We start from the raw sequence: 13,500 nt of genomic DNA on the forward strand, positions 1-13,500 counted from the left end.
GGTGCGGGCCCTTCTCCCTCCTCAAGCGACAGCAAACGCGTAAGAGCTGGGGGGGGTCGCAGCCGGCTCCGTGCGCTGCGGGGAAGGGTTTCGCGTGCGAGGCAGGGAGGAAGAGAAGCTTCCAGGCTGATCCCCGCTCGGGTTTAGCCGCTTGCCAGGTACCACAACAGCAGGCACGGAGCTGCGGCTCCGGTAACCAGAGCCCGAACACCCCCGCGGCATCCTCGCCGCCGTGAGGGAAGCGGAACACGGTGAAAGCCGGGCCCTGGATTCACGCAGCGCGCCTGAAGTCAGTTCAAGGAGTGAGGAATTTGCTCCCGTTGCACTGGTGGGGAAATGAAGGCACAAAGGCCAAAAGCCCTGCTCGAGCCCAGCGTGGAGGGAGGGGAACAGCCCCGGAGGGCAGCGAACGGCCCGGTCTCAACATCTCTGCTTAGGAGGAGAAACTGATACAGAGGAGATCAATGGGGCCTTGTGGTTGTTTTACAGATGCCCACAGAGCACGTGGAAAAGGAGGCCTGGAGCAGAACAGCTCGGGAGGATGCGCTGTACCGATTACAAAGCACATCTGCTTTTCTCTCGTTGGGCCTCCAGTATCCTTAGCTTTTAAAACACACACGCACACAGAGAGCCCTCTTCTCCTTCCCTTTCAAAGGCTGAAAGCAGACATGGAGGAGTCTTTGCAGAGAACAAGAGTGTGCAGTGGAGGATCAGCTACAAACCGTAAATCCAGGAGCCAGAGCCCAACTCTTCCATAGAGACCTTTATGAACCTGTGCTAGAAACGACGGCAGCAGCAGCAGCACAACCTCACAGAACACGAGTTCTCTCCCAGCTGTATTTGACACCATGCAGCCCATCGCTGCAATGGCACTTTTGCAAGCATCAAACAGAAGAAAGGAAAAGAGTTATTACATGGGCAAGACAACCCAGGCAGCGCCAGGTCACACAGCGCCGCAGCTGCGCTCGCTTCCAACCACAGCCACTGCCTGTGATGCTGGGGAGGGGGTTGAAAGTTACCTTTGCCTTTACAGAGTGACTACGAGCGATGAAGTGCTGCATCCCTGCTGCGTCTCATCAGCTGCTCAGGACCCCGGCGTGAAGAACCCGAGGCGTGGGTTTGCTGCCACCAAGTCTTTGCTATGAGCCCTGTGGCACCCCTGAGCTTCACTCAGGTTCCATCGGCAGCACCCATAACTGACCGGAGCCCTGCAGCCTCCCTGCCACCATCTCGCTGTCTCTTCTTTCTCCCATCATGGGTAGCTCTCAGCTGGGTGGAAAGCAGGTAACAAATGTGACCCAGGGAGGGGGAGGAAGGCAGGAGAGAGAAAACCTCCCTGCATTCAGCCAGCCCAGGAATGCTTCTGCATTTTAAAACACACAGTCCCTTTTAACTCCAGTCCTCAAAGCAGTCTCTTGGTCTGAAGAGACACACAAGGGATTCCTTCTGCCAGGAAGACGCACTTCTAAACCCAAAGCCATTCACCTCCCTGCCTGTGTGACTGTGGTTGCTCCAGTTTTGCAGGTGTTGGTCTTTGATAAGGAGTTTCATGGCATGAAATACGGAAGCGGCCTGACTGCGGATCAAAGGTGCCGTCTGTCATCCTGCCACACACATCCAAGGAAGTCCCTTCACCAGAAAAATACTGCTTGTGAAACCCAATGCTCTCCATACAGTGGCAGACATTAACAGAGGAGTGACTTGTGTCCCGTGGCACCTGCTGGCACAGATTCCCCTCTCCGAGCTGGTTTCCCACAGTAGGTACTGTTGGTTTTCAAACCAGCAGCAGGATGTGAATGTTTGCTCTGAGGCTTTGACTGCGGTTAGGTTCCAGTTCATCCATCTGCACCACGCAGGCATTCATTTCACGTGGAAATCCAAGCTTTGCAAAGGTCTCCTCTCCACATCCTCCAAGGAGCGCTGCAGCGAGTGGGGGATGAAGGCACAGTTCTCTTTTCTCATTCCCCATACTTGGGCCGTCTCAGCACTAATCCCATCCTCACATGGAAGAGGAACAGTCCCAAGGGGCACAGGGCTGGTGCGGGCTGGGGCTTGCCTTGGGTCCTGTAGAAACTGCCAAGCTCCAAATCCCATCATCTACTTCAACACGCTGATTGACTCAAGTTTGTTCAGGCAAAGAAAAAAGGCTACGACTGGCCACGCAGCGCTGTGAGGAGGGCAGAGCCAGGAGGAAAAAGAAAGGAATCTGGGTATTTACCTGGTAAAGTCACAATGGGTTTGTGTTTCTGGACAGGTCTCTTTACTGAACAAGCAACTCTGCTGCTAAAGGTCCTGCCGGAGGCACCCACTCGGCCTCTCACCCACAACTTCCTGGTCTCACACTTGGGCATCCATTGGGAAGAGCTGCACACAGGGAGGGGACGATGTGCCATGGAAGGATGCTGGCTTCTCTCAGCAGGAGCAGCCCCAGGCTTGCCTCATCCTCCTCCTGCACCCCAGCTGTGGCTGCTCAAGGGCTTTGTTTGAAGGCAGTCTCCCTCCTCAGTGTGCCCGTGGTCCACAGCACTCATTTGGGAGACTTTTAATCAGGTCTTGACACGTTGCAGCCTTTCAGATACATTCCAAAAGTAATGACACATTTTCCTACCCAGATGGAAGGTGAAATGAATCAGTGGTGGAAAGGAAGCTAGGAACACCGAGGTGCACACTGTTCTAGCTATAGAGCAACTTAAAAAACCCCAAACACGCTGACCATGTATTGCCAAAATAAGCATGAAAGACATTACTTTGCTGTCAGAACGGAGAATGCTCTGACCTCCAACAGGGTACACATGGACATGCAAAAGGAACACACGATTGCCAGGCTCAAGGAAAAGACCACAAAACGAGACAACCTTTGGAAATAGGATGTTGTGTTTTCTAAGATTACACAGGGTTGGAATCAATGACAGAGCTGCAGGACTGCTGCATGCATGCATGCAGTCTGCTTGCAAGACTCGAGCAGTGCATGGAGTGGAGCCTCCCCAGCACCCGTGTCACCTCTGGCTCACACAGTCCATCCAGACCCAGGGCAGAGGCAGAGCTGAGCTTCCCCTCAAGGCTAACCAGGTGAAACTAGAACCTGAAGGGTTATTGTACCTTTGCTGCGTGCAAACAGCCTTCACACCAAGGTGTCTGACGTGTTCAGGAACTTACATCTGGGGGGAGGAGGACTCATTCTGCAAAGGAAGCTCAGGGTGATAAATACCAACTTGCAGCACATTACAATATCACTACTTCCTATGTTTATTCAGCAGTCTCTGTTACTCCTGCTCTGCAGCGATACAGAACTAAACCCTCTGCTTGCGTTTCCCCACACAGACACAGCTGTAAAGTGCAACGTGTGCTTTGGTTTCCTCAACTAAAGAAAGCACTTCTAGAATGGGGTCAGGCAAAGAGAGGAGCCCCGTGCCCAGGGACATGCTCTGAACAGACGATGGTCTCTTTACCGGCAGAGAAGAGCCACGAGCTGCTCCACAAAACCCGTTTCACTCTGGCTGAGCAGTGCATCTTAAAGCAGCTCTGTCACGGCAATGACTCGGGAGGCAGCTGGCAGAATTCCACAGCAAGCAGGGATTCACTGTTAAAGGAGTTAAAAATCCCAGGTTTAGGTTCACATTGTAAGGAACAACCAAAGAAAGAGTTGGCAAAGCATGGAGCAATCCAAACCCCGACCGCTCTTAGAACCCAGAGACACCTGAGAACCATCTCATGGCCACAAACCCGGGGGGGGGGGGGTGTGGGGGGTGCAGGAGCACGCGTCTGTGCAGAAGCAGATATAAAGGTCATGTTATGTACAGTTTATTTCAATAAAGACATAAGACAAACAGCGTAAAGATGCCCAGATGCCCTAGAGATAAATACATTTAAAAGATTCTCATTAAAATGAATCCATAGTATTTCTTTCCTGCAAGCAAAATACCTTTCTTTAAATACAAAAAAAATCAGTATTCTGAATTGCAAATGTTTTCACTTCTTTTGCAGAAAATCTGCCATGATGGTTTGCTTTTTAATGAAGAAGGATTTTCCACAAAACAGGCTTGCTCTACATGCTAAGTTCTTTAAACAGTTCAGTGACACAATGTGCTAGCTACATACACAACAGAGAATATAGTAAGAAAACACTCAACCTGATGAAAAGTTAAAATCTTCATTAATACACTGGAAAAAGTTGACATAATTCATGCCTTTTAAAATCAAAAATACAAAAATTAAATGTTTTCCTAAAAAGATTTTCCTTATTTTAAGGACTCATTTGAAAATGAAGCTGCATGTAATTTGTACAATAAAATTGTACAAGTAAACAGGTAATATACATAAAAAATTAATTGACATACTTCTCCATTAGCAGTTGTCCACCTTTAATCTCCAATACTGTACTTTCTGAACAAGCATACAAAATATCAAACTTCTCTTTAGAAAAAGTGCCGTTCTGTGACATCTCTTACACAAAACCAGTCCGCGCCTGGGCCGCGGTCATGCGGGCGGAGGCGTCCGACGTCTGCAACCTAAACCCTCTCTGAAAAGCCTCCTGCGGAGGACATGGACTCACCACTGGAACCCCCGGCGCCGAGGCTGCCGGCCCCTTCCCGGGCCCACGGCGGCAGCGAGGGGCTGCGGAGCGGGGGTACCCCCGGCGCGCGCACAGCTCCGCACCTGCCGCGTGGCACCGGCACCACCACGCACACCGGCAAGAGCCCAGCACGGCAGCCCCGGGGGAGGCAGCAGCGACCCAGCCGCCCGGCCCCGCGCCGCTGCTCCTCTCCAGACCTGCACCCACGGCATCGTCTGAGGTATTCCTTGTCCGTCTGTGCCACCGCGAGATACTGTCTGTCCAGCGCACGGGCCGCCAACGCTTTAAAACAGTCTGAATATTAGGAACTCTTACATCTTCTTATCTAGCCAGTCTCTTGATTTGCTGAAAAGATTCCAACTACAGTAGAGTATTACAGAAAGGAAAAGATAAATGCAGGGTGGGTTTTTTTCCTCTTTCTAAATGAAACTTACGTGGGCTAAAACTAGAGAGTATTTTAAACAAATATACAGTATGCAGGCAGACAAAGCAGGAAAACGGCCATCAACTGTTTAATAAAAAACTAGGAAAATTTGGCTATTTCCAGAAAAACTATGAAGCGCCTCAACTAAAAGGAATGCATAATGAAATTCTAATCTAATACAGGTCAAAAATGTAAAAAGGTTATAAACCTTAACAGGAAAAATAAAACAACTTTTTACTGGCCATTCCTGTTGAAATGAGAATCTTAAAAGTAACAGAAAAGTGGCTACAAACCCACTTAGAGCACCGAACAGAGAGAAAACACGAGTCCATTTTCAATCTCTGTTGTATCATAAAATCCTGTGTTTCTACAGGTCAAACTGCTGGTGGCAGAAACAGAATTCTTTATAAACCGCAGATGTCCTGGACATACAAAAACGTGTTGGAGTTGCACTAGTTCTAAAGACTCTTCTGTTCTAGCCTACCCACGGGCTTGTACGGTGGAGTACTGAACGTGTTCAACCTCAGCCATAGAAAGTCTCTTCCTGTAACCCTTGATTATTGTTGGGCACCAAAGATAAGAAAAGCAAGACGGGGTACAAAAATGCAAAATTTCAACAGTAATGGCAATGTTTTGTTTTAGTCCAAAAGGGTCCTGCATTTTCTCCCCCTTCAGTAATGAGGCAAAAGGCTTTAATCGGGGGGTAGCAAGTCATGCAAGCGAAATCTGTCTCTGATGTGAGGTCGGACATCTTCATTCTGCAGGGAGGGGAGAGAGAAAACAAAGGTGCGGGTTTCAGGACAGACACGCCTATAAACCCCATTACTTCAACAAGGTCAGCTTTCTACCACTGGCATTTTAATACAACAAAACATAAGCAGTCTCCCACTGCCTAAAGGGGCCAACATGAAACCTGGAGAGGGGCTTTGGCCAAGGGCCTGCAGGGCCAGGCCAAGGGGAATGGCTTTAACCTGCCCGAGGGGAGACTGAGCTGAGCTCTTAGGCAGAAGCTCTTCCCTGGGAGGGTGCTGAGGCGCTGGCACAGGGTGCCCAGAGAAGCTGTGGCTGCCCCATCCCTGGCAGTGCTCAAGGCCAGGTTGGACACAGGGGCTTGGAGCAAGCTGCTCTAGCCCATAAAAATACCTAAAAGAGGTAACTAAGGTTTGGGCAGTGGGTGGGGAAGAGCCACCTCGAGGAAACACTTACCAGCTCTACAAGTTTCTCCAGAAATGGAATCAATTTTAGGAGTTCATTGTCATTTTTATCCATGAACCAGCTTTCTATAGGAATTCCATTCGAAAGCTAACGTAAAGAGAGAATAAAACCATCAGCACACGGTTTATACTTAATTCGTCTAAAAATGTAACTTGTGAAATAGCACTTTGAGGAAAAATGTTTCAAGCTGAAGTTTATTAATACGTATTTTCCCTCTGAAGTTTGCATTGAACTTCACTTCCAAAATGCCTGCTTCCTTTGCATACCTCACTACACAGATTTCCACCTCAAAGCTGAAACAGAACTAGCCCTCGAAGCTCTGCAGGTCGGAAAGGTGCTGCTGTTCTGAGGCACTCTTACACTAAAGCACTGGTGGATGCTGTCTGTGTGCGTGCAAGTGAGGCTGAGCCAAAGAGCTCTTTGTTCTGCTGCTGCTTTGATGGAGGTGAGACGTTGGGGATCCCTCTCTGCATGCCGTCCCCAGTGTGACAGGAACGTCCCCCACACAGTGTGTAACCCCATAGCACCTCAGCGTGAGCCATTTTCACAGCTGCGGTCACCTCAGCCAGAGATCTGATCCTAATCCCTTCACTAGCATTAAGAAATGAACTCCACGCTAGAGACCAAGCACCAGACTTGGCAGCCTGCTGGCTTCTGCCAAAAAGCTAAGTGAGAAGCAAACGTGACGGGTTACGTGGTTCATCAGGAGTCACACAGTTTGCACTCAATCAGCTCTTCACTAAATGTAAGAGAAAGGCAAGCAAACCTGGCTGCTTTGCTAGGGTTTGGCTCACAAGCCATGGGGAAGCTGTTAAATCAGGCTGCAGCGGTTCACCTCTCCCCCGGCAGCACCATCCTCACCTGGTAAGCAAAGGCTTGCGGTGAATTGTCAATGATGATGGTTTTTGAAAGGTCTCTACCAAGAATGTTTAAATCCTTGATGTAGTTTCCTTGTACACAAACACAATGCTCGCGGAAGAGTCGATGCCTGCAAGTAAAGCAGAACACTAACGAATGAGACCAACTTGCACGGCATGGGGAAGAGCTGTCTCTGCCAGACGTTAGCCAGTTTTCTCCTCCTCCCATCCACCAGCTCCTTTGAAAAAAACTGTTCCCTTTTTCCCATTCTCTTTGGAGCTTTTTTCCCAGTAAAATGACCACTGAAGGTGATTTTACATCAGCCTCCTTCTGCGGGCAGCTCTTTGTATTTACCCAGAAAAGCTCCACTCAGATACAAGCAGTATCTGTGAGCAGAGCCTGCCTTCCAGCCTCTAGTGATGGATCAACACAGGGACCCAGGACACTCAAACGCTTTTGCAAGGCCCAAAGAGCAGAGATTCATCCTGCACAGGAGCCAACTTATTGGCTTTTACTGTCCCTTCCTTTTGCTGTCACAACCTGTGGCCTCCCCACACCACCACGTGCCAGAACACCACGTACCAGGGGTGTCTATGTTACCTACCTCTGTTTGCAATTAACCTATTTCAGTTATTAGAATGTGAAAAAAGCCTCAAGGCCAAAACATTCCAGTGAGTGCTTCCTTTCCCATTAGCCTACTCCCTTTTCACTTATTACACAAGAAATGGATGGCGAGACTACAAGGACCCAGTTTTAAAACATACCAGGAATAACACTCACGTTTCATGGAATATCACTGTAACTTAGAAACAAATTGTAAACCAGACAGATGTGGGCTCTCGCAGGGTTACTTCAGTGTCTTTAAGGCTCCTTGCATTTTTAAGTGAAGCTTTTAGAAGCTGCACACAGTGTGCTCAGTTTCAGAGAGGGGTTGAGCTCCTAATGTTGCTATGGAGGAAAATAAGCTGATGCCTCGGCAGCGAATGAATTTAAATATAGATTCTGAGTCACATGTGTGGAGCGCTGACAAGTCCACCTTGAGGCTGATGCCAAAGGGAATCATGCCTCCATGTCAGCTTTTCGGTGGCACATGAATCACAGCTAAATTCATGCATCACGTGAGTCTTTCCGCCGTTCTCAGAAGACTCTCTGGCTGTGTATTTTATTACCATTCTCCTGCTCTAAACCCAGTCCTGAATCACACATATTAGGCTCTTGGAGGAAGATTTTTAACACTAGGGATGCACACTTGGACACGCAACCTTCCTTAACGCGCATCCCCTCTGGCCGCGTGATGCGGGTAAGCTCAGACACTCCCAGGACTGGAAGTATCTGAAAGCCCAGTTTTAGCTGCCTGCTCAAAAGGCAGCGGCAGTCAGGCTACCAAAGCCAAAGCAGGATTGTGCTGTGCACGCCGTGCAAAAACAAGCAGTGAGATGACTGTTCCTGGATGAAAACCAGCAAACAGTTTATCTTCACACTCATCCAGAAAATGAGTTACCGTGTGCCCAAACTACTCAGCAAAACCAATGGATGCAGCCACCACCTCTGTCCAAATGGTTAGTTTATTATGTGTGTAATTAAAATCAAGTCTTTCCTGACAACTATTACAATAAGATGCTGCAGTGACATACCAAGGGCAGCATTTACACAGGCCTGGCTCTGTCCAGTTTATGCCCTTACTGGGGTTACCCCGTGCAGGTGAATCCCTGAGAGGAATCCTCTTTGGACTCAGCTTCCCCATGTAACATCCCCCCTCCTAGATAGCAATAACAGGAAGAATCTCATCCAGCAGAACATCTTTCCGCCCTAAGGAGCTGTTCTTGCAAAATGCCAATCACTGCCAAGCACACTCGCTATTAGGAAATGAAAAACTAAACCAGCTCCAATAGAAAACCCACAAACAAATTACTTTGTGAGTGAGAAAGAAAACCATGCTGACTGTAAGGATAACTATACAATTCACAACTTACAAGCAATCACTCGAGTTTGAGTAGTTCAGACCAAATAAATGGCTATGGGGTTTGGCCCCAGAGGGCAGTGTGAAGCTGCCTGGATTCATTCTACCCTCAGGGCAATAGCTCAATCACTTCATTTTTCTCTCACTCCTAGACCAGACAAATCCACAGAGACCCAGTTCAGTAAGACACACGCCATCAGCACATGCTTCAGCACACTGGATGCGAAACAGCACTTAGTTTGCTTACAAACACCAGGTACATTCAGTTTTCTGGGTTTACCTGACCAGTTGCTTTTTAGGGTCTAGTATGTTCAATAACTTGTCTGCGTACACCTTCTTAGAAGCGGTAAAAAGAATGATCTGTGGATTCAAGAGGGAAAAGCAATCATTTTGGGTATAAGGACGTGACTATAATTTGACAGTGAAATTCAGAGGCAGCATCTGGTGGGTTTTACCTCATAAATCTGAGACATACGTTCCAGGAATTCTCGGAAGAATGGCCTTAATCGGACATACACCTGCAGCAGAAATAGACTTTAATGAAGATTCAACACCTCAGCTATCACCTGCACTAAGTTCCAGTTTGTAAAGACAAGGTCACAATGAGCATTATGAACAAGGTAAACAGCAAATACTGACTTCCTGCAGAGTACTAACTGAACTAAACCAATACTGCATTAGCTCGCAGCCCAGGCAGCTCTAAGTGAAAGCATCAGATGATAAAATCAGGCTTAACAAATTCACTGGAACATTTGGTGGAATTAGAAATAACTTCAGCTACAATCTAAAAGTTGGACAACAAGCCAGAATGAAACTGGCTGCTTTGAGCAGGCATCCTGAACGAGCTTCACCAGCCGGGCAGCACCAGAGCAGCTTCCAGCTGATGTGTGCCAGCACAAAAAGGGTATTAATGCTTTCCCCGCACACAGGTAACAGCCGCTAATGGTAGTAGGTAGAGAGGATGGTATTTGGTTTGGAGATCGTCTTCAAGGGCTTGATTTCAAACTAAAAAGCTTACCCCCCATTATGGAAGAAACACAGATGTCACCTCAGGAACAGCCTCTTCAGCATCCCTCCTACAAACTCTCCTGGCAACCAAAGAGGGCAGCTGAGCGATCTGCCAGTACTTCAACTGCTGCTGATGTAAATAAACCCATTTTCTGGGTAATTTATTGTTCCTTTTACAGCTGGATGGAATTGTATCAGTCACAGCAGCCAGTTACACAGGCGTTAGATCAGAGATCAGTTACGGCTGTCGGGCTCCTCAGGGGTGGACACTGCTCCTGCCTTGGTTTTTAGTTTGGTTTTTTAGTCCTGGGATAACCGCAGCATCGCTGTAAGATGTTCTAGTTGAGATTACTGCCAAGCGGTTATAAATGGGCATCTATCTCAACACAACCTCTCTCTATCGCAGTATCAATCTCTCTCTAAGAAGGCGACATGTGAATGCAAACGAGAAACCCAGGAAACCCACTTTCCTGTCAGAACCTGTATTTCTCATTGCCGCTTGCCCAGACACACACTTCATTTAACAGTGCCCCCGGTGCAGGCTCACTGCTCTGGTTTCTCTGGCTTGTGGCACTGGCACAGCGTAAGGCAACGGCATCACTACCCCCAGCTGCACCAACCTGGCACAGAACTCTGACCCAAGCACAAGAATCAAGCAACCAAAGCAGAACAAAACACATCCCTCCCTGCCATGAGTAAATGTGAGAGATCACTTTTGAAAATAGAAGCCTAACAGTAATTTCCAGTGGTTTTAAAGGCTGAAAGTTTGTCAACAGCAACACATGCCGTCACCTGCTTCAAAGTCACTCACAAATGCACAACGTGTATGCGAAGACCCCTCACAGCCCTGTAGCAGGTTTTCAAGGTTATTTTTCTTCCCCCCAAACAATCAACTCATCCCATTGTTTCAACGGCAACAAAATCTAAATGTGCAAAACCTGAACTGTCAATGTCTTCCTTGTTCAAAATACACAGGACTTGAGCTCTCCCAAGGTGGAACTGGGAGGAAACAGTATTCCTTTCCCGCGTTAGAAAACCTGAACAAGACACATGTTCCACTTGGTGTCAAAATCCCTGGAATTACCAGACAGAAGTGCCTGAAGCGCAGCCAGCTGTGGCTCTTCAAGGGCCAGAAGTGGAATTCTAGAGGCTCTACTGAACTAAAATGAAGTTGTAGAATCAACTGGGTTGGAAAAGACCTTTAAGATCTTCAGGTCCAACCACTGAGTGAATGCGGCCAAATCCACCACTAAAGCATGTCACTAAGTGCCACATCAACATGAGACCAATCCCCACCTCACTACAACCCCCTTTGAGGTAGCTGTAGAGAGCGTCTTCCCAACCTAAGCCCAGATTTCTTGGTGGATGTGCCAAAGACACACCAATGCTTCCTGGCCTCCAGATCCAAAGCTTTATGGCTCTTCTGTTATTTCCCAGAAACGGAGAGGGGGTCACTCAAAGGGAGAGCCAGAATTCCCAAGCATTGCTTGCTTCATTCCACTGCAGTAACAAAGTAAAGCAGTTAAGTTATAGGTGACATGGAACATGTGTAACCCTGTATGCAGTAACTACAACTGACCTATGGAGCTCCAGAACATCTTTCAAGGATCACAAAAGTCAAAGGGAATTATTCTGAGGTAGATCAGTAAAGATGCCCTTCCAGTGAAGAACAGAAAGGACCTGCCTTTTGACTACAGGCAGGGAGCCGGGAAGGCAGCTCCAGAGCAGAACAAAGGGATGAGGCGATCTCGTACCTGGGACTTGAAGTCAGCAACAGAAACAAAACCTCTTTACCAAGGAAAAAGAGATTAATTGCTTCAGAAGATATGCTGCTTATCTCATTTATGTAAAGTACAACAAAGAGTACAAAGTCTGAAGTCTACAGCTGAAGAACTGTCATTGGTTTTTGTTCTCCAGTCAGATGTAAGGCAGCACTTAGCAGTGCTTAAGAAAATCAGCTGCACAAAGACTGGATTTTTACTAAGCCCAGACCTTAAAAACTGCCCTAATTTAGAGACTTTTTTTTTCAATGCAGAAAACAGGAACAAATTCATTGCCTCAGAAGCCTGACCTAAGCAAGCCCAACTCACCGCTAGCTTTTTTAATAGAAATCAGCTATGTGACTCAACCCGAGGTTTAAACCCTGGGTGTCAGTGCTGGAATCACAGTAATGCCATTTTTCAGTTGGCAGAACTCTGCTCCACGCTCAGTTCTTCTGCGTAACCCCAGGGAAGTTGTGAGAAACCACCTGGAGCAAACAAACCCGTATTTTTAGAAACCTTTCTTTAAAACCAGACCATCACCTGCAGTCACTGAAACAAGCACCAAGAGAGCCAAGTTCCTGGACGTCAAACTTGTGCTTGACTCCCAGGCCAGTGGAGTTTAGCTGGATTTTATAAGAGACCTTCTAGAACCTGAGTCAGCCTGGTTCTTATTGTTGCAGTACCCTGGGATGGCCAGGTCTGGAACATCTTTTCAGGAAAGGGCCTGGTTTGCCATACTCTTGCTGCAAGAGCATTGGCTTGATGCCTTCTGATAGGGAAGAAAATGGAAATGCTATGAACCCAGGCTCCCATTTGCAGTATTAACCAGGCCTCATGTGATATTCAGCAGGAAAAGAAGTGCTGTTTATTCTTTCTTAAAAAGAATGAATAGAGAACTGTCCAATATTTCTGGAAAACCTACACGGGAGTGGTACATAATACTAATGGAAAACATCTTCAGCAACGTCTCTTCCACATCTTGTATTTTTTCAGTGGGATATATTACACAATCCTTTATATATAGTAACTTGCTGGCTTCTACTTTGCTCGGACAGCTCAGTTGGCTGCTTCTCTGCTGCCAGCTGAAATTACTGCCAAAAGGAAATGCAGAGATATGAAATCAGCACAGGGCTGGTCCAGAGGTGCTGGTCAGACTGATAAGCAAAAGAAATACGCAAGAGAAAGTTTTATAAGCTGGTAAACAACTATTCACTGACTAAAACCGCTAAGAAGGGCATGAAATAACAAACTTCTTTCCAACTTTCGTCACAGAAGATTATTTGGATTTTGCATATTAAACCCTAGTGAAAGATGAACTTAACTGTACCCTTAAGATACTCATCTTGCTTATTAGCTGTTACCTAGTAAGAGATGAATGTTTGTCAGTGTCTAGTGTGATGAAAAAGCAGTAAAAACCAAACAGCGACCAGGGGAGTGTGCTTGAAGATAGCAGCTCACTTTCTCAGGCCTGCAAGAAGCTGCTGTTCCTCAGCAAATCCAGGCTGGACTCCAGAGAGAGCTAAGAGAAAACTCCAGGACCCACACAGTAGCTGTACTGTGTCAAGGGCTATCTATATAGGCTTGTGTACAATGCCACTGAATAAAGCTTTAGAAATATTGTAAGTCACTCTCTCCATTGACTTCAATTTCCTAAAGGCAAAAGCATAAACACACAGTCACTAAAAGACCCAGTTATAGA

At 47.3% G+C, this 13,500-nt stretch overlaps 1 protein-coding gene across 4 annotated transcripts in view; it reads right to left on the reverse strand.

The window, feature by feature from the left end:
* Positions 1 to 5,067: 5,067 nt before the first annotated feature.
* CTDSPL2 (CTD small phosphatase like 2) overlaps positions 5,068 to 13,500 on the reverse strand; it is a 34,744-nt gene continuing 26,311 nt past the window's right edge. For all 4 annotated transcript variants that reach the window (XM_062642713.1, XM_062642715.1, XM_062642714.1 and 1 more), the window contains exons 9-13: positions 9,486 to 9,548; positions 9,311 to 9,390; positions 7,074 to 7,200; positions 6,204 to 6,299; positions 5,068 to 5,755 (exon numbers count right to left, since the gene is read on the reverse strand). In XM_062642713.1, coding sequence (XP_062498697.1) covers positions 5,690 to 5,755; positions 6,204 to 6,299; positions 7,074 to 7,200; positions 9,311 to 9,390; positions 9,486 to 9,548 — 432 coding nt within the window. In that variant the 3' untranslated portion in view covers positions 5,068 to 5,689. The remainder of the gene's footprint in view (positions 5,756 to 6,203; positions 6,300 to 7,073; positions 7,201 to 9,310; positions 9,391 to 9,485; positions 9,549 to 13,500) is intronic.

The sequence above is a fragment of the Pezoporus occidentalis genome, unplaced genomic scaffold (assembly GCF_034315485.1).
Source record: "Pezoporus occidentalis ecotype Australia unplaced genomic scaffold, CSIRO_AGI_Poc_V1 ctg72, whole genome shotgun sequence".
Lineage (NCBI taxonomy): Eukaryota > Metazoa > Chordata > Aves > Psittaciformes > Psittacidae > Pezoporus > Pezoporus occidentalis.